General features: G+C 40.3%; 2 protein-coding genes across 3 annotated transcripts; one reads left to right on the forward strand and one right to left on the reverse strand.

The window, feature by feature from the left end:
• Nucleotides 1–4,286: 4,286 nt before the first annotated feature.
• caprin1a (cell cycle associated protein 1a) lies at nt 4,287–12,202 on the forward strand. Of its 2 annotated transcripts, XM_035153740.2 has the most exons (17): nt 4,288–4,456; nt 5,530–5,664; nt 5,971–6,033; nt 6,297–6,383; nt 6,636–6,877; nt 7,056–7,138; nt 7,984–8,139; nt 8,223–8,275; nt 8,386–8,469; nt 8,585–8,746; nt 9,172–9,280; nt 9,846–9,907; nt 10,220–10,351; nt 10,613–10,772; nt 11,093–11,281; nt 11,361–11,467; nt 11,594–12,202. In XM_035153740.2, the coding sequence occupies exons 2-17, from the start codon at nt 5,530–5,532 to the stop codon at nt 11,678–11,680; spliced, it is 1,911 nt and encodes a 636-aa protein (XP_035009631.2). In that variant the 5' UTR covers nt 4,288–4,456; the 3' UTR covers nt 11,681–12,202. The 2 variants fall into 2 exon arrangements, with proteins under 2 accessions (XP_035009640.2, XP_035009631.2); XM_035153749.2 differs by lacking the exon at nt 10,220–10,351 and having other exon boundaries at nt 4,287–4,456.
• Nucleotides 12,203–12,518: 316 nt separating this feature from the next.
• nucb2a (nucleobindin 2a) lies at nt 12,519–19,742 on the reverse strand. The gene is made up of 13 exons (XM_035153762.2): nt 19,606–19,742; nt 19,119–19,253; nt 17,421–17,528; nt 17,025–17,157; nt 16,782–16,885; nt 16,508–16,693; nt 16,049–16,139; nt 15,881–15,939; nt 15,710–15,802; nt 15,299–15,388; nt 15,005–15,175; nt 14,544–14,604; nt 12,519–14,450 (listed from the first exon to the last, which is right to left on the reverse strand). Exons 1-13 carry the CDS (start codon nt 19,708–19,710, stop codon nt 14,230–14,232), a joined length of 1,557 nt encoding a protein of 518 aa, XP_035009653.1. The 5' UTR covers nt 19,711–19,742; the 3' UTR covers nt 12,519–14,229.
• Nucleotides 19,743–20,161: the final 419 nt, after the last annotated feature.

Raw genomic sequence — 20,161 nt, forward strand, 5'->3', positions numbered from 1 at the left:
GTGGAAGTCTGAAACTCTTCCATAACTTTGAAATACACAAATGGACAGTGGAGGTTATTTGGCCCCGAGCTTAGCAATAGATTTTCATCCAAGCTGATCTGAATCCGAACGCAGAGCAAACATGACACATTCCATTTGCTTTTCAGCAAAATGGGTTGAGTTTGAACAAAAAACGCAGAATGTTTCAAAGTAGCGTGCAGATGTATATTTCAGCCCAAATTATCTCTTGTCATCTGTGATGAGGATTCACTCAAATCTCAAATCTGCCTGTTTGACTGTGTGTAGCTTCTGGGTGATTTTTTAAAATTCTGAATTGACATGTATAAGTTCTGATGACATCTTTATTTAATCCTTATCCTACTATAAATGACCCTACTTGCAAAATTTAAATTAGGAATTTTGAGCACTTTTTTATATATCAATAGTTCAGTCTCAGAAAATTAGTTGATAAATATGAATTAACAATCATGTAGCTTGAAGTGAATAGCTGCTTTAACTAAGTCCATGAGTGACAGGTGCCAGTCTGAATCTAGTTTCAGACAAGGTCAAAACAATAGGAACCTCTGTTGGTGTTTCATCCCTGAGCCGACGTCTCGTGATGCCTTCATGGACCAGGCTCCGTAGGACAGAGGAGCCAGGTCTACTTTGGTTTCATGCCGTCAGATAACATCAGTTTGTGTGTTGGATTCCTGTGACTGAGCAGACCAGGTCTTTGATGCCCCAGCACTAAGGTTTGGGCTTCAAGAGCCTACACCAGTCACGCAACCCAGGACAGGGAGTCAAAGCTCTTAGTTTACTTTATTCCATTCCTCACAGTGAGATCAGACCATTTAACCAAACAACAACCTCAACTCTACTTTGTGCATATTCAATGTTTATGTATTATAATATGGGGGAAAAAGATTAGTTTTTAAGTGAGAAAACTTTTCACTTATACTGATGGTTGGGATAAAGTAGTAAGATTATTCTTTTAATTGGTTTAATAACTGCTCAAATATAAGTGCTTTAAATGTATCATTGTTTTTTAACTGAGATGTTTTGTGTGTTATTTGCAAACACAAATGCGGGGCAGGAAAAAAAAATTGTATTTGTACCTGACATGTGACAAAGGCTGATAAGCACTGGAACTTGAAAAAACGTCCAACAGTGTTTCACATGTCAGAGGAGGCATTTACACCCTAAGTGAAAGCACAAAATGTTTTGCCATGAAATGTACTTACTATTTTTGAACTGTGTTTTTTAAGCAAAGCAGATGTTCTGTATTGAAGCTCTGTGTTATCACTTTATCTGTTACATGAGTCATGTCATGATATTGTTGATTCAATAACTTCTGTGGTGACTTCTGATACAAATCAAGAACTTGTGATGAAGAAGAAACCAACACATGAAAAACAAGTACAAAGCAAAAACAACTGGAACTGGAAAATACACACTCTTCCAGTTTCATACATTCAAATATTTGTCATTTTTCATGTTCAAAATACAAATAAAAGTAAGTTTCTCTTCCGGCTGTAATAACAATATGATAATATTCAACAAAACATGTGACACACTAGCTGTGGACAATAAACAATGGCCAACTATATAGGAAAATACCAACATCCCCAAGTGCATCAATATGGTCTTGTAAATGCTCTCCATTGAGGAAACAATGCATTTGGGTTTCAAATGCAACTGCACTGGAGAGACCAATCATCACGGTTTGTCTCAAAGGTCGGCACCGTAAACAAATCTCCCCCTTGAGCCTCATTCCAAAATCAAACCTCAATCGCATGAATCCCAAACTGCATGATGGTGAATAAAATTCTCCGGCCGTAATAATGATAATGACGGTAGTTACGTGGAGATGCTCGTAATCTGTCTGTAACACATGTGGGCCATGAATTATTAATGTTGCCCAGTTAATTGAAGGGAGGCTGTGTGTGGAAAAAGCCCCTCACCACCAAAGAAAAAGTCTGGAAACAACCAAGATCCTGGTTTCACTTCTGTGTTTCTGGTGAAGTTTCACAAAACTAAATACAATTTGAGATAATGGTGGAGAAAGGATAAATAAGAATGTAAATAAAAGGTCGGGAAAATGTGCAACGATGCACAGTATGAAAGAGAGAGTAGAAAGAGACTCCCTGTGCTTTGCCTGGCCTGCACTACAAGTGGTCTGGGACCGACGTGTTTGTAGGGCTCTTGTGGTTTTTCAGCCAATAAATCCTCTGCACATATTTAATCCGTTCAGATGTGCTGCAGGAGAGGAGCACTGAGGGATGTACACCCATTACTCAGCAGCCCACATCAGAGAGAGGAGCTAGAGGTCCGTGCACCCCCCACCTCACCAGTTACTGTACAGGCATACCTGGCATGGATCAGAAAAACAGGCACAGGGATCATAAAGGAGGTGTGAAAAGTTAGCGTGAAAGTTCATTGAGAAGTTCTGAGGCTCTGAAGGTTTAATAATGCTGATCTCATGTGCTGTTATTTTTACCATGCGATGCAAAGCGTGAGAGATATGAACTTTTACTTTTTGATCTCTTGAAAGATAAATATGCTTCGTAATTCTCTGTTACACGACCAAATAATGAATAAACCCATCATTAGAGTTATAAAAACAAGGCAGAGGCCAAAAGATTGATTATGCTGTGAAATGTCTAAATGTGAATGTTTGTTAGTTGCACATGGCTGTTGATCTAAAAACAGCTTATCTTAGTATTAGGTTTTGACATTTGTGTTGATCAAGACATGAGGAATAAACCAGCGCCTGTACTGTTAGTATCAATGTGTACTGGATTATTTTTTGGCTTGGTGATATTTATGTAATACAACATTACAGTCATTCTGTTACACAACCTAAAAATCCGGAGAAACTCTTGATTTGTCCTTTTTTCTGCCTCCTAAACTAATCTATCCGTGCACATCACCACGTGGTTGTTGATTCATGGTGCCCGAAAGCCACAGAAAAAGCCAAGAGAATACAATTAGAAATTTCAGCAGCATCCCAGTGAACACACATTAGAGGACTATCTGAGACAGCAGCTTATTTGGCTTGGTTTGGTTTTTGACATTATTTTGTGATGCCATCAAAATGCAGATGGGACACTTGCGCCACCTTCTGTTCAAGTTTTGCTATTGCGTAGTGTAGTTTTTTTCAGTCATATACTGTATAATCATCCTCAATTTATGGCATCCTGAGATTTTACTTTCCACACTTGTGGTTTGTATTGGCTCAGAGATCAAGGAGAGATCATGGGCTTTGAGACTAAAGGATCATTTGTCCTTCAAACATTAAATAAAATGTTAAATATAAAAAAAAAATTCTGAATAGATTTTTTTGTTGGGTGAGGAGTATATAATGATGAGCACAGCATTTCAATCTTCAATATAGGGCTATACAACACAAAGAGCTGCAGATGAGGCACAACGAAAACTCACAAAACAACAACAAATAATCTATAAACAAACAAATATGAATATCATGTACAGCAGTATAGTCACAACCAGTTGAGTTTACAACATATACTGTATGTACCACCCTAAATAAAATGATGCCATCCTACAAGATGTGGTCTCCCATTATTAAGAATATGCATTCAAAACAAAATTAATTACTTAAAGGTTCAGTGTGTAAGATTTAGGTGAAAGGGATCTAGTGGCAGAAATTGAATACAAATCTTTGTGATGTTTTCACCAGTGTGTTTCATCTAAATTGTATGAATTGCTGTTTTCTTTACCTTGGAATTTGCCCTTTATATTTAAATACTTTATATTTACATCAGGAGCTGGTCCTCTCTACGGAGGCCACCATGTTTTTTTTTACAGTCGTCCCAACTGGACAAACTAAACATCTTTTGAGTTTTTATGACAATTTGGGCAGCCACAGGTTCTCTGTCATGTTTGAAAGGGAAGGCTGAGGTGAGGGGGGACTCAGCTGCAACATGCAAATTCTCCTCTAGATGTCACTAAATTCTACACACTGAACCTTTAAAGAAAATGTAAAGATGTTTCAGTCAGATAAAGGACAATATATATATATATATATATATATATAATACACAGGGTTTTATACACATATACCGTCTATGAGATGGCCTACACCTCCTGTCATAACATCTACACCTCACATCTGGAATCATATCCTGATTCCTGCTGAACATCTGTATCTAAAACAAAATACATCAAAAGGTGAAAAAATTAATGTTGCGACACCGTCAACTTGTCGTGTAACAACAGAATGACGTCACCTGTCTGGGTTTTTCTTTCTGGAGATGTAGGTGTTTTACTGTCAGGCAGCGCTGAGGTTCGCAGAGACGCGGGGGGGTCCTTGTAGCCGCAGCAGCTAGTTCGGCCGGTGTGAGCCTGAGCATCCTTCCAGAAAGAGCCCGGAGGAGCTAACAGACTCGGACTGCGCTCGCTCAGCTCCCCTTCAATCTGCCCGCACACAAGCTCTCTGAAGACAAAGAGTATAAAGGTAGGAGTCTCACGCCGTCTCCGGCCAATGGCGGCTGGACAAAACCGTCTTTAATCATGTTTTGCTGGCCCCCCGAGCGAGTTGTCGCAGCGTCCCGTCGAGCTCTTTGTTTTTAACGGCTGAAAACGTTGGGCGAAGACTCGACTTGTACACCAACCAAGAAACCCCCCCCACAATTACACGTTTTAATCGGTTTAGCTTGAAGTGACCTGCGGGTTGGGTCCGGGCTTTAGCCGCATAACGTTACCGAGCACGCTAGCTTCCCATGCTAACAATAGGATGGGGGAGATTAGGAGCAGTGTTCCTCGCCTACTGAGCGGATCTGGTGTAGCTAGCTAACGTTAACCCCGCACCAGTCCAACACTGCGAACCACGACGGGTTTATTTCGTAATGTTGAACCTGACGGGATGTGGGTTGCTCGTGTAACGTTAGCATCTCTCAACGTGAGATTAGCCGGTGTCTTCTAATGGGCTACGGTTTTTTTTTAACTTTGATTAGCAGGCCTGCGTTTTAACTTGTGATAACTTCCAGACTAATTTAGTTCCTGAACACAATTACACACGTGTGATTCCCCACGATTCACCATAATCGGTTTTATGCGTTCTTAGCCAAAATAGACGACGGCCTGATTTGCTGGATCATATATGTTTCACTTTCTCTGGCCCAGCCTCATTTGACTGTCATTGTCCCAACGTTAACCCCAGATGACACGAAGGTAATAAAAGCTGTCTGCACCATGGAAGGTTTTCTAACGTTTCTTAAAGCGAATCATCCTGGGTAACGCGTGTAGCCTCAGCTGACTTGTACTTGAGAACCAATCAAATAATATAATTTCAACTAATCTATATATGTAGCAATATTAAACATCCACTCAAGATCCTTGTGCAAAATGCCCCCATCTCCTACATCAGCTGAAGTAAATCCAAGAAACTACACCCAATGTACCTTTTGTACAACTATTGTGTTTTTCCATATAAAGTATCAACTTTCTACACTGCGTTGCATAACCCAACTGGGTCAGCCCCCGAGGTGTTGGTTCAGAATTAATCTGTTTCACCTCTTCTCCCCATAGATGCCTTCAGCTATGGTTGGCAACAGTGCTGTCCAGTCTGTCACTCCAGACCTGGGAAATGGAAGTCAGTCTGAGGCCATGAAGCAGGTTCTTGGTGTGATGGACAAGAAGGTTCGCAACATGGAGAAGAAAAAGGTATTTGTAGTTCTGTCACGATTTAAATACATTTGTTTTGTGTAGCCCAAAGCTGGTTGTGTTTTGTTGTGAATATATTGCAGTTATCATAATGATATGACATAATTATCCCCTTTAATGATTTGGCGCAACACACATTAGAAAAATCGATTTGGAATGTCAGAGGAGAAATGTGAGGTTTTGAGCATATCGACCAACAGCCTGATCAGAAATAGTCTCTTTCATGCAAGCATGTGATTTTTCTGTTGATGTATAATTTATTTCAACTTAAATTCTGTATTTCATGTTTTTTTTTTATTCTTACAGTCCAAACTTGATGACTACCAGGCAAAGAAGAATAAAGGAGAAAGCCTGAATCAAGATCAGTTGGTAAGAAAAGACAAACTGCAGTTTGTACACAATTCAGTTTTTATTGCCGTCTGCTGAAATATTAACTCAACAAATCTTATACACTTATCAACATTTCTTGACCATCAATACAAATGCTTTTTTGTTTTTCTTTTAATTTATCAGAATCTAATCAGTGTTCTCATATTTTCTGCAAAACAGTGCAGCCTTATCTATTACTGCACCCTTTTATATCTTTTCTATAATGGTACATCTGAATTTCTTTTTTCCCGGTATACCTGAAGGACGCCTTGACGAAGTACCAAGAGATCACCTACAATCTTGAGTTTGCTCGAGAATTGCAGAAAAACTTCATGTCATTGGGCCAAGAGGTGAGACCTTAGTTGTTTTAAGTCTCATATGCTGGTGATTGGTTCAAACCTTGTCATCACTCATTTTGATGGTTTTCTCTGTATGATGCATCTCTTTAGTGACATTTAGTCACAACAGCAGTGGTAGCAAATGTCTTCTCAGTCTCCAGTAATGTAAAACCTAGAATGAGATCTCAGCCATTGTATTTCATTGATTTGTTCGGGACTCTTGAAACAAAATGCACCAAAACATGCGTGACTTTGTGTGTTCAGATTCAAAAGGCAGTGAAAAAGACTGCAAGACGGGAACAGCTCCAGCGAGAGGAGCTGGAGCAGCGGCGGCTGAAGACGGTTTTGGAGCTTCAGTTTTTACTGGACCAGTTGGGAGATGACAGCGTCAGACAGGACCTTAAACGACCTGATGCCACTGGTTCCCCTCTGCTCACTGATGCTGACCTCACCTCCCTTGATGAGTTTTACAAGCTGGTGGGACCTGATAGGAACTATGACGTCAGGTAAGAGGGGGCCTGTGATTTCCAGTACCACAAATATGAAAGTGTGCTTTATTATCACTAATTAAATATGTTGTGTAAATGATTGTTGTAATAGCTGCATTTATACCTCCTCATCAAGTAAGAATATTAAAACAGAGGATCAGTAGCTTATTACCAAACTGTGTTACCCTGTGTGCAGGTTGACTGACCAATATGAAGAAGCCTCAATACACTTGTGGGAACTGCTTGAGGGCCATGACAAGGCTGTGGCAGGGACCACATGTGAGTATTATGATGCATTTTTATCCTCCGCCACAAATACACAATTAATTAATGCTACAATTACTGTTGAAAGTATTCAGTAAGCTTTTTGTATGTTATACTTTATTGGAAATTAATAAAATTTCCATTTTCACCATCAATCTCCACCCATTACCCATAATGACGAAGTGAAAATATGTTTTCTGACATTTCTGCACTTGTATTAAAGATCTAATACCTTTTTAATATAAACAGTATTCAGCTCCTTTAGAAGCAGTCACAGCTTTCAAGTTTCATCAGATCAAATGGTTGTTTGAGAACTGTCATCTTCAGTGATCTTCATGTTCGATCGGGTTTAGGTTATGGGTTTAAGTTAATCAGAAATGTGTCCAATAGTCATTACAGCTTAGTTTTGACTGTATGATTTGGGTTGTTGTCGTGCCGACGCCCCAGTCTCATGTCATATGCAGTCTAGAGCAGGTTTTCCTGAAGGACCTCTCTGCGTGTAGCTGCCACCACCATAAAAATGTCCCTGGGGGGGGGGGTGCTGTGTGAGTTGACGAGCAGTGGCTGATGTTGCTTGCTCTCAAAATTCCCTTAAATGCTCTGGCTGTAATGTGCCTCATCTCAAAGTGGCTTCCATCTACTCATTCTCTACCATTACGACCTGATTGATGGCGTGCTGCTGATATGGATATTTTCACTTTGTCATTGTGGGTTATTAAATGTAAGTTGTTAGCAAAAGTTTTTTTTCCATAGAAACTCTGGGCTCTGAATTATTTTTGTCCGGCTATTTTCTCAAGGAACCGTATGTATCGATCAATGAGACATTCCTTTGTTTTCTAACTTGTCACTCTTTATTCCAGATAAGTCACTGAAGGACATTCTGGACAAAGTGCTGCTCAGTGGTTACTTTGACCGAGCCCAAACTCATCAGAATGGGACATGTGAGCAGGAAGAGGAACAAGAGGAGCAGACCGTGGTGGCTGAGTCCAACACTGGGGAGCAGCTATCAGAACCTGGTAACTAAAAACCCACTCACAGATGTGTGTGTGCATTATTTCTTTAAGAAAACTTAATTCTCATTTGCCTTTTTTTTCTCCAGAAGGAACAGCGAGTGAAAAATACACCCCCCCAATTAAAGTGGAAACCACAGAGGTGAGATTTCTATGAGAATTGCTTCAACTTTGTATTATAAATCACACAAATGAGATTTCTTCCTCTTTTTGCTGTTTTTCATTTTCAGTTTGTTGTCTTGTGTTTTATAGTTTGTAAACAGACAGTTCATTCCAGAAGCTTCGTACAGTAATACAGACAAAGAACAAGTGGAGGAGTGGACAGTGGAGGCTCAGGTATGCTGCTGAGCTGCATCACAACAGTGTTACCATGTCAACATAATGCCACCTGTGCTATGTTTCAACAACATTACTCTGATTTGCATCTCATATGTATCTGTGTGTTGAATAGATGGTAAATTCCCTCCAGCACCAGTCCCCTGCCCAGCTGACTCCAGAACCAGCTGTTACTATGAACTGTGACACCCCCCCTCCGACCGCTGACCCAGTGGTCAGAAAGCAGGTAGTGCAAGACCTCATGGCCCAGATGCAAGGAACCTACAACTTCATGCAGGTGAAATAGTCGAGCTACATACTGACGTGTCCAGCTTATTTATTGATGTAGTTCAATATTTGTCTGCTTTCTCATGGAGACGAAGTTAAAGCACACAGGGAGCTACAGAAAAGGAATCTGTAGAGCAAGCGTGGAACTAGTTTTTCATCGGAACATACTTGAGTAAAAATAATCCCCTTTTGTGGAGCACTTTACAAAAATACATGACTGTCACATGGTGACAAATGTGCCCACCAATAAGGTAGAAAGAAAATATAAAGAGATTTAACAAATGATACTGACTCAGCCTTATTTTCTCAGCTGATTTATTGAAAGCCTCGAGTAGGGCAAATGCCTGCTGATGTAGGATGTGGGACTCACTTTGTTACATCACTGTCTCTAAATCTGATCCATGACTCAACAATATATTTCCCTTTTTATCCCAGGAATCAGTGTTAGAGTTTGACGGCCAGGCTCTGGACCCAGCCATTGTGTCTGCTCAGCCCATGAAGCCTGTGCCGACTGCGGACCTGCAGCAGATGAGCTGCCCTTCACGTCAGTGCCAGTTCATTTTACTTTAACTCTGAACATAATCTATTGAGAAGTGTCTGGTCACTGTTTTTGGTATGTGGATTTATGGTCGGGTCTTTTGACATTCGCCCGTCTGGACACCATCACAATGGATTTGAAACGAAGCCATTAAGATGTGATTGAAGAGAAAACTTCCAGCTTTAATTCAAAATAAATCTTCAAGTCAGTTAATTGACCTCAACCCTACTGTGCATACTTTGCCCTCACTGAAGACAAGTTACAGACCCACAAAGAAGCAGCAACTGGAGGCGCCTGTAGAATTCATTTCTCCACGGCCTCTCAGTGACAATATGTAGAATGGTTTTAATTCCTTAACTGTTTTTAATCAAACCTCAATTAAAGCTGAAAGTCTGAACTTATATTACATCTGCATGGCGTCTTTTCAAATCCATTTTGGTGGTGCACAGGGTCCAAATTATAAAAATCTAAACAGTGTCCAGATCCTTTGGACCCAACTGTATTTTCCTTCAAGTGTAATGCACAGAGTAATTTCTAAAGTCTTAATAATTTCTTATTTTCTTTCAAACAGCCCTTTCAGAGTCCAGACTTCCTCAAACAAGTGTAGTGCCGGGACCACAGGAATCCTCACAAGTAAGTGGAAGCTCAGCAAGAAGGAAGCAGTTGGTGAGATTTTGATGTGTTGTAAAGAGCGGTGCATCCTTTTATTAACTAGAGAAGTACAGGTCATTGTCTTTGTGGGCCGTATTTTAAGAGTGCCGCTACATGGATTTACCGTGATGCTCTTCAACATATCATGATCTCATCTACTTTGTATTACAGGGACTTATATAAAATGGTAATACGGTAGAAGGGGGGGAAAATCTAAGATCCCTTCTTTCACATTGACCTCTCCACAATCCTTGTTTCCTCGCCATCCCTGTTTCCTCCTTCCTCCCACCTCAGGCCTCGATGTCTCTTTCGTCCGAGCAGTCCCCCGCCCCATGTTCCCTGTCCTCTGCCTTCCCACCTGTCTCCAAGCCCACACACACTGGAGGCATCAATGTCAACGCAGCGCCCTTCCAGTCAGTGCAAGCGGTACGCGTTCTATCTGGATCCAGTGAATATGTTTGGACTTTTTACCCTCAGTCAAAAACATTCTGGTTCTGTACGTGTATGTACGAGATAAATTGGCTCAGTAGCTGCAGCAAAACACTGGATAACAATTGCTGCAGCAATACGAATATTGCCCTTATTTCCCAACCTGAAATAAATCCTTTCTTTCCAGAAGCTCTACTGGGACTGTGATATATTTTGTTTTGACAGATTGAAATACAGAAACCTTTTCTTCTTCCTCAGGTATTTAATATGAATGCACCTGTACCTCCAGCCACTGAAGGCCAAGCAGACCCCCTGAAGCAGCCCAGTCAGTTCCCTGGTGGCTATGGACAGGGTTTCAGCAGCCAGTCAGAGAGTACTGTCAACCAGCCGGACATCCCACAGGACACATTACAGTCAGGTGAGGCTACAGCTTCAGCTAGTTGCATGTACACTTGAACAGGCTTCAGATATAGTTTATCACCTCTACAGTCAGCAGACGACATTAAAAAGTATAGGGAGGAAAAATAAACACGCATTTTATGTTTAGGATTCTACAGGAAATAACATGTTTTCTATCAGTTAAAATATTTGTTGGTGTTTACGGAGGCTTTTTTTTCTCCTTCTTTCTGAAAGACCCTTTCATGACAGTAAATTTGACTGAAGCAAGTGAAGATTTTTCAGGTTGAATGTTATTTTTAATTTTAAATGAAAATTTCTGTCTTGTTTGCTGCTGTGCAGTTGTTGGTGGGTTCCAGCCCCAAGAACCAGTCATGCCTCCAGCAGGAGCTCATGAAGAATCTACTCCAGGTGCAGGGTTTGGACAGTCGGGACAGTCCTTCTACAACAGCCGGGCCGCGCCCAGGTCCGGACCCAGGAACGCTCGAGGCGTGATGAATGGATACCGGGGCTCCTCTAATGGATTTAGAGGTACAAGCATCAAACTGTGTTATACAATTATACAGCTGTAGTGTTTGGTTTATTTTATTGACACTATACATAATTTCAGGGGGATATGAAGGCTACCGCCCTCCTTTCTCAAACGCTCCCAGCAGCGGTTATGGTCAAACCCAATTTAACACATCTCGGGACTATTCTAATAGCACCTACCAGCGGGTAAGACTTCTTTAATTATTCACTACATCATGTACAAAATATCTTATGTGTTATCCAGTTAATACTCTTTACTATTTTTGAATTTGTAAGATGGCTATTGATGGTAAATACTGTTGTTTCTTCAAGGAGGGATATCAGCAAGGCTACAAACGGGGAGCCGCCCAAGGAGCTCGAGGTTTGTCTCGAGGTAACGCTCAAGCGATGAGGTCCTAAAGGATTCTAAGGACCATCAAGTTGCGCCACGTTGAACATTCAGGATTTTTGAATGTGTTCGCCCCTGTTCACTTTTCTAACAATGTTTTATTTCTCATTGGTAATCTTATTTTTTTAACTCCTGGCCTACTACTATCTGAGTCAGTCTGCTTCGGTCTGTCTAGATCCTCTTAATGTTTTAACACAAAATGCTGAACTTCACCACATGTAGGATTATCAGCATGTCTGTGTGTTGTAAAACAACAAATAGATATTCCTGTAAACTTGAAAGATTTCATTAATTTATTTTTTGTACAAAATAAATGCAAAAAATACCCTGCCACTGTCGATCTAATTCCATGCGGTTGATTTTCTTCTGCCCAGTGTTGCCAGTCACTCTTTCCTTTTGATCTAATACGTCTCATGAAGGCATTCGATGTTTTGGTTGTTTTTTTTTTTAACCCCAGTCACCTCTTACGCCATCACCTCTTTGTATGCTGATGTTATTCATTGAGACTGTTTCAATAAAGTTGTGTTCTATTATTTTCTGCTATATTAATTCTGAACACTTTCACATGTCACATTGGATTGGTTCAGTTTGGTCTTATTGTCACTGAGGCCTTCAAACCTGTGACATCAAGACAAGTCTTTGTGTTACGTTCAGTTTGTTCATTCTCACATGTGGCGTGTAGCCTACAAACAGGCACAAAGTACATGCCATTTATAATGAATCACTATAAATAAACAAGGTAATGACAAATAACAAAATAATTATATGTTGTCAAACTGAAGATTTCTTGTCTAAGTGTATTCCATCGTACTGTTAAAGTTTAATACATCATTCACCAGGTGATCAATCTGAAAGATAACCGTTTTATTATGTTGAAGGAAGGTGTACAGTACCATCACGACTTTAATCCAGCAGAAAGTAATTGGAAATACCACCTGTACATATTGTGCAAATCATGACGCAGTATTATTGCCACTGCTCGGCACCCAGAAAACAAACACGGTGAGAAAACAAAAGTATTCCATGTCAAAACTTAGTATAAAGTAAACCACAGTAAGGCAGAGCTGTTTGACTGGATGCAAAAAAAGTGGCATTAAGTTAACACACGTCCGCCATGGACACAGTCTGCCAGCGAGAAGGAACCACAACACTACACGAGAAGAAGAGGCAGCAAGTACATCAAACTGGTTTATCAGAAAATCTGCAGTTTGTTATTCAAACTAGGATCAAGTCAGATAAGTTGACACTGGTCATTCACAACATTAAAACAAGTTACTGGTTTTAATGTGCATACACACAATGAGTATGTATAAAGTAATTTCAAAAACTTTCATGATAGACTGACCTAAACAGGTTCAAGTTCTGCTGCATTTTGTATGTGTCACTGGTAAAAATCCTCACCCTTTTTCTAATAAACTTTCAATCAGCTGAAATAATCAAAAATAATCTGTCTATATTCTAACTGATAAAAGAGCTGAACATCAAAACAGTTTTATTAAGCAAATTAGAAGTAATGATCCATTTTGATCAGATCATAAACATGACACACACATCCATGTATGAACAAGCCAAAATCAAAATGCCCAGAACGTGAAACAGAACAAATTAAATTTTTTAGAGGTTCAACAGTTCTTTCTGTATGATAAGAAGGTTGTTTCACAAATTATTATTGGTAGAACCAAGCTGTAACTGACTGCTTTATTTAATCATCTGCAGCACTAAGTATTTAGGGGAAAATGTTAGTTATTTGTAGCTGTAGTGTGGCCCAAAAATGTCCTGTTTTGAAAAGTCTTTTAAAAGATTTCTCCAGTTGAAAGGACTGGGAGAACTGGATTCATATTTTTCGACAAAGACCCGACTGAAGCCTTGTAGATTATAAAATCATACTCAGCCTATTTATCCTAACCTTTATCTTTCAGGTAAAATTGTTTCTGTTATGGCATCAGATTGCTGTAAACTCGTTAAAATCATAATAGTGCCTCTTCTTCCAGGTCTAATGCAATGATAGAAAATCTTAAACTCAAATAACTAAAATGTCAGAAAAAGTCCAGTGGAACATTTCACCACAAGCCACATGTGTAAATGAATCTCTTTCTAAAAGGTTTGGGGATGTTTCTATGAAGTCAAGTCAGAAAACAAGAGTCACAATGAGGACATTTGAGAAGCTCTTGCAACAAAACCATCAGGTAGTGGAGCCAGTGGCATTTTGAGGTTCTGTAGTTTGAACAGCCGACAGCAGGTCGACTAAGTTCAACAAAAATATACTTTTTGATTGATTGCATTACCAAACATTCTGGATCATTTCTGATGTCATCAAACACAACTAAGAGAGCACATTTTAAGATGCATGTCCTTGGTTGGTCGTTATGAATCCAAATATTACAGTTATTATCAAACACTGGTGTCATTCAACATGGATTCCGCTTGTGCTGCTTTCTTTCATCTCGAGTTCGCTCCAGACTCCGAAGTCATACTGGTGAAACTCGGGAGGGTTCTTCTCCTCTGCACGCTAGAGTGGAGATGCTGCAAAAGTCTGGTGTTGCAAGTTCTGATAAAGCTGTTACGGCAGGGTATGTTGGCTTTGTGCAGCTTCCTGGTGGCCTGGCGGCAGATCCTGGTGAGTCTGGGGGAGACCGTGCTGACCCAGGTCTTGAATTTGTTGTGCGTGGTGTTCCTGAGCTGCATCTTGAGCTGCAGGCGGATGCTCTTGTGGTTGACCCTCTTGTTCAGGATGCAACTGATTGTCAACCGGATACATCTCTGGAATAGCATTTCCTTCAACTGTAGCAAAGACACAGTTTTACATTGTCAGAGCTCAGCCTGTAAAATCTAAAAACTATCTAACAAACATGAAATAGTGCAATAGACACTTACCATGAACCTCTGGAGGGGGTTCTACTTTCTGTGATTTCAACCGTTCCATGTGCTCTACTGCCTGTAACAGAGAAGTTTCACATCAGGTTTTGTTATATACAGTGCAGTGGATAGTCACATTTTAATAACTTGAATAAAAATCTAACCTAGTTGAGGAAAATTAATTTTTAGAAAATATCACTTTTCCAGACATGACAAGACTCCAGAAAATGTCCGGACACAATTTCCCCAACATTTTGTGTGCCTCTCACATGGAGTCAGACACGTTCACAGGTGCATGGCTCCCGTACTTGTGTGAAAACAGCTTTAATTCCACCTACAAAGATTCAATCTGGTGTTTTGATAGAACATGAAAAATCACAAACCTCTAACATTTGGTTTGGACAGTTTCCTCATTCTTGGTTAAAGTAACCTCCTGTGGTGACCCTTGTCATTTCAGGTAACAGTGAGTGCCTGTTTACCTGCTGCAGCTCTATTTTCTGTGCGTTGAGCTGCTCCTGTTGTTTCTCCAGCTCTTCTCTCTGTTTCCGGAGGTCGACAGCCTTCAGGTTCAGGTCCTGTTCCTGCTGAGCAAGATGATCCTCAAACTCCCTCATCTCTTCGTCTGTGTACGCCTGGTTCTGCTCCAGGGTCTGAGCAACACCAAGCAGAGGGGGAAACATTCATTATAGCCATACATGTTTTAAGAAAAGGTTAAAATTTCTCTGAAACAATGTCAACATGATAAAGTTTAAAATATTGAGTGTATATCTCACCTCCCAGCTATCAGGCTCCAAGAATTCCTTTTTCTTTGTTGCAACCAGGAACTCCTCTAAAGAGACCAGCCTGTCTTTGTCCGAATCCACCTATTAGGGAGACAAGAGGAGAGATTGTTAGCATAGATTATATATATTAAAGTTTATTATTATTCATTGGCAGAGTCAAAACAACAAATAACAGATGGAAGTCTCTATTAATATGAAGATTTAAAGCCAGCTGTTTATTTGCTGTTTCTCTATGTTTCACCACTGTGCACATATGAAAAGATGATCATGAAGTTCCAGTTGACGATAAACATAATGCATCAATATTTCATTAAATGCATTTCTTAAAATAACGGTTACCCGACAAACAGAAAAGTAGCATTATTAAACGAAGTTGTGAAAAACTGTTGTCTCTTACTGTACCTCGTTCATAACATGTTCTCTCATACGCAGCCTCTCTTCCTCCATCTCTATCATGTCATCTTCTTCGTTGGTGGGGTCGTAGATTTTTTCCAACTAAAATAACAAAGACCAACAGTCAGTGCAAAGATGGTTCACTGAAACATGACACATTTTCACATGCCGCGGATTTACCTCTTTGGTGAACAATGCTTCCAGCTCCTGTTCATCAAAGTAGCCGTCTCCATTGGCATCTGCATTATAGAGAAAGACACAGGTCAACACATGATTTTCTGTTTTATCTGAAGACACATAATATCTATCAAAGTCTTAAACAGTTAAACAGTTTAAAGAAAGTTTTACCATGCAGTTTGAAAAAGGTCTTAGGGTCGAAATCTTCAGGGTCCAAGCCGTCAGCATCCTCCCACACCTCCTTCAGTTGATTCTGGCTGCCCTGTAACATGTAAACTTAATAATTAGAATTCCCGGTAGATTAAATAAAAACACAACCACTTTTAAACATTAAGGTCGATTGTTTACATGTCAATATTATAATGCAATAGAACTGCACAAGGGCTTGCTAGGGTTCGAGTAACATAAGTTTTATCATCAGAGGGTATGCGCATTCCTCTGTGCGGTAACCCGTGTACCCACTGATCTGCTGTGTCAACTACATGACAAGGACACCAACTGCACGTGGTCCACACCAAGACTCAAAGCGGACCAGAGAAAAGCACAATAATAACTACACATCCGTGGTGTCCGCAGATATCTGTGTCCCTGTCCTCAAGGGAGGATAATTCATGCTTCAGTCAGACTCACCGGGTGGTTGACTTTAGGGTGGTCTGCATGCTTCTTCTTCATATCCTCATAGTGCTCCTCCTCTTTCGTTCTTTCTTCCTCGTCCAGTGTTTTCAGGTGTTCCCGTCTGTCGTGCTCTTTCATCATTTCATACTGCTTGAACTCCTCGTGTCTTTCCTTGTCGTAGTTCTCCAGATCATTGGTTGCCTTTATGCATTAGGCAAATGACAAATTAAAATCAGATCAACAGTTTATGTCGTGCAATTAATCTGTATTTTCATGTTGGAAACCTTACCGATTTGATGAGTCGATCTAAGTCATCCACTTCAAATGTATGTGGGTTCATGTGGTTCAAGTACTCAAACTGTTTCAGCAGAGCCTGGTGATCCACTGCGATGTCTATTCAGGGAGAAAGTGGTTAGATCATGAAAAAACAAGAGATTTAGCATTTTCCATTTAATTTATTTACTGTTTAAGTTGTAGTATCTTATTTTGAATTTGAATCAAAAGGTAATATACATTTTGTTGCGCAACATACCATTCCCTCCTTCTATGTCCTGCTTGGCCTTGATCAGGGTTCGCAGTCGGCTTACCTCCTGCCTCTTCAGTTCATCCAGTTTTGTTCTGACATGATGGCTGACAAAGTCCAGCTCTTTAGCAAGCTTTCCTTGCTGTTTTGTCAAAGGAGTGATGCAAAGATGCGTTATTTACAGTGTGAGATTACACTTATTGCAAAATAATCATGAAAATCTAATGGAAGATTGGTGTCGTTTCTCAAACAAAATCCACGATTTTATGCAGATTTGTCACGTTCAAGGACAACTGAAAGTTTATACTTTACTGTTCAGAATAATGACTCATTTTACAGTTTACTCGTGGCTGATAAAAACTTTGCACCATGTTAATAAGACGAAAGAAAAGAAACTGCAGATACCTTGATGTCTTCCATGTCTGTATTGTGGAGCTTTTCTCTGAAGTGCTGATCTTTCTCGAGAAAATCAATGACTTCCCGGAGGTAGCGGTCATAGTGAAGTCCAGTGTCCTATGAAATGTAAGAAAATGAGACAGAACACATACTGGGTAATTCTATGATGATGATCCCTTTTTGATTGATATTGTTTAATATGTTAACATAGAATCATTAGCTCTTCAGTAAGAATATTTTGGTTTCATATGCAACACGTCTGCTGACCAACATAAAAGATCTTGTTTCTAGTTAAACGTAGAAATTCCTTTAAACTGCATTCCTGCCTTCTGCTGCCATATTATTCTGCAGCTGTTCTGTGCTGACTCTAGGGTTGAAGTTGCATTTTAGCCTCTAGACAGACTCTACATGGCATCTGTTTGAGACGTTGAGTCACTGTGTCAATATTTAACAGGAACAAAGCCTTGCACAGAAATCAGACTCTAATCTGTGCAGTCACACAGCTAAAACATCTGGAGCTGTTGTACTGATGATGGAATGGATTTGACGGATAATACGTTTTGTGTGGATAGACTGATTCAATTTAAATGAGATGCTTTTACAAAACTCGTTTACTTTCTTAAGGGCAGGTAAAAGAAAAACATGGCATAAATGCAGAGTATCAGGGCTGCAACTCACAAGTAATTCCTACTGACTAATTTGTAAAAATGTATTTGTGATTCAATCTATAAATTAGGGCTGGTCGATAAAAAAAATATCAAACAGGATCGCAATATAATTTTAATCAATTGCAATATAACAAAAGTCCAATATATAACTCTGTATAAAGCTTATACATGGTGTAAGCACAGGGAGCAGGTATAACACACGACGGATCTACCTCAGATCTTTAAAATGTTTGTCGTTCTCTGCTCAGAATTAAAAACTACGACCTTCACTCAGGAGCAAAAATTTGTCTTTAAACTTAAAAGAAAGAATAATTTGTCATTTACCATAATAATTATCGATGTTGAATAATGTGAACATTTTATCTTGATACAATTTTTGGCCATGTAGTAAAAAGTAAATGTCCAAAAAGCATTACAAGCTCATTAAAAAGGGAAATGAGCTTTTACAAGTTAACAAAGCCTGCTTAACTCCATCAATGTTCCCTATCTCTCTGACCTCCAACTCCCCAAAATTATCATATTGATGTATATCTATATATAGAGATAGATCTATATCTATAGAGATGATTACCAATGCCAGGTAAATATTCTGCTGTGAAGCCACCGAACTAACTGCTCTTCACACTAATACTACACGTGTGTTGTTGCTGGGTCACGACTGTTTGCTGTCCTGGCTCCTAAATGGTGGAATGAGTTCCCCATGGACATCCGGACAGCAGAAAGTTTACACATCTTCCGCCGCAAACTAAAAACACACCTCTTCCGACTATACCTTGAATAAAATGTTAAACTAACAATTTAGTAGCACTTACTTACTTATAGCACTTTGTAGTTTTGCTTTTTTGAAGAAATTGTACTTTCTTGATTCTTGTTGTTCTGGGTTTGTACCCTCGTGGTTGAATGCACTTATTGTAAGTCGCTTTGGATAAAAGCGTCAGCTAAATGAAATGTAACGTAATGGATCACTACTGACCATGGGTGTAACACTAAAGATCAGGTATTAGGCTCCATGGAGATGAGTCATGTTGTGTCCTCTCACCACACTGGCTGGAGGCTCCTCAGGTTTGGTCTCTGGCTCTTTGACTTTGGTCTTATCCATGCTGATGGGCACTGCCCCCGAACCCAGGAGCTGGAGCAGCAGCAGAGCCCAGCTGCTGAGAAGGAGCCCACACATCTGGAAACGAGAACAATTGTCATCACAGCAAATGTTTATCACAGCGAGATTAATATTATTAAATAGTATTTGATGCTGAACGGTCCCACAGACAAACAATGAAACTCAGTCTACAGCAACACATTCAAATAACCTGTTTAACCTGCTTAGTTTGCACATTAGTGGCCAAGGAGCTAATAATATCCAGAAGAAGCTTTAGCTGTGACACATTTAGCCAATGAAGCTTGTTGGCTAGTGCAGCTTGTTACGTATCTAACGTTACGTTGTCAGGCTCAGCAGCGAAGCTCATGTCCACGTTAAGTCGACAGCGTCACAGAAAAGCAGAATAAACGCGTGTCACTGAAATACTGACTTTATTATGAATCCTGGACGTCATCTGTTCCGCTTGAGTCCCGTCGGCAGCTAGCTCGCTCAAAGCCGACCGTGCTAGCAGTGCGAGCGGAAGTGTCGGCCTCATTGGTCGCTGGAGCCGTCAGTCAAACGGAGCAGCAAGTTGCGTTGCAGCGTATCGTACGTGGCGGCATGACGGCGGAGAAGGTGGGCGGGCCCTCCGTGTTTCTGGTCGAATCCGCGGCTGCTATTGGACAGAGTGGCGGCGAAGAGACGTCCGCATGTCAGGTGGGGAGGAGGCGTTTAAAGGGAGAGGGCTCTGTAATGGATCCGATCAAAACAATCATGCTACATGATCAGATGTGTCTTTTTATGAGCAAAGTGTTTCCCCCTATTCTTCCTCACTCATTGTTTTGACTGACCACGGACTGTATATAAAGATGGATGACATTACCGCTCCTCAAAAGTGAAGCCAAAGTGTCTCCATCACCACCTGGTGGCAGCCTGCAGTACAGGTCATAAATCCCACCCCTATGGTACACTACTCAAGTAAAACTGCACAAAAGTACCATCAGTAA

The sequence above is a fragment of the Hippoglossus stenolepis genome, chromosome 1 (genome assembly GCF_022539355.2).
Source record: "Hippoglossus stenolepis isolate QCI-W04-F060 chromosome 1, HSTE1.2, whole genome shotgun sequence".
Taxonomy (NCBI): Eukaryota; Metazoa; Chordata; class Actinopteri; order Pleuronectiformes; family Pleuronectidae; genus Hippoglossus; species Hippoglossus stenolepis.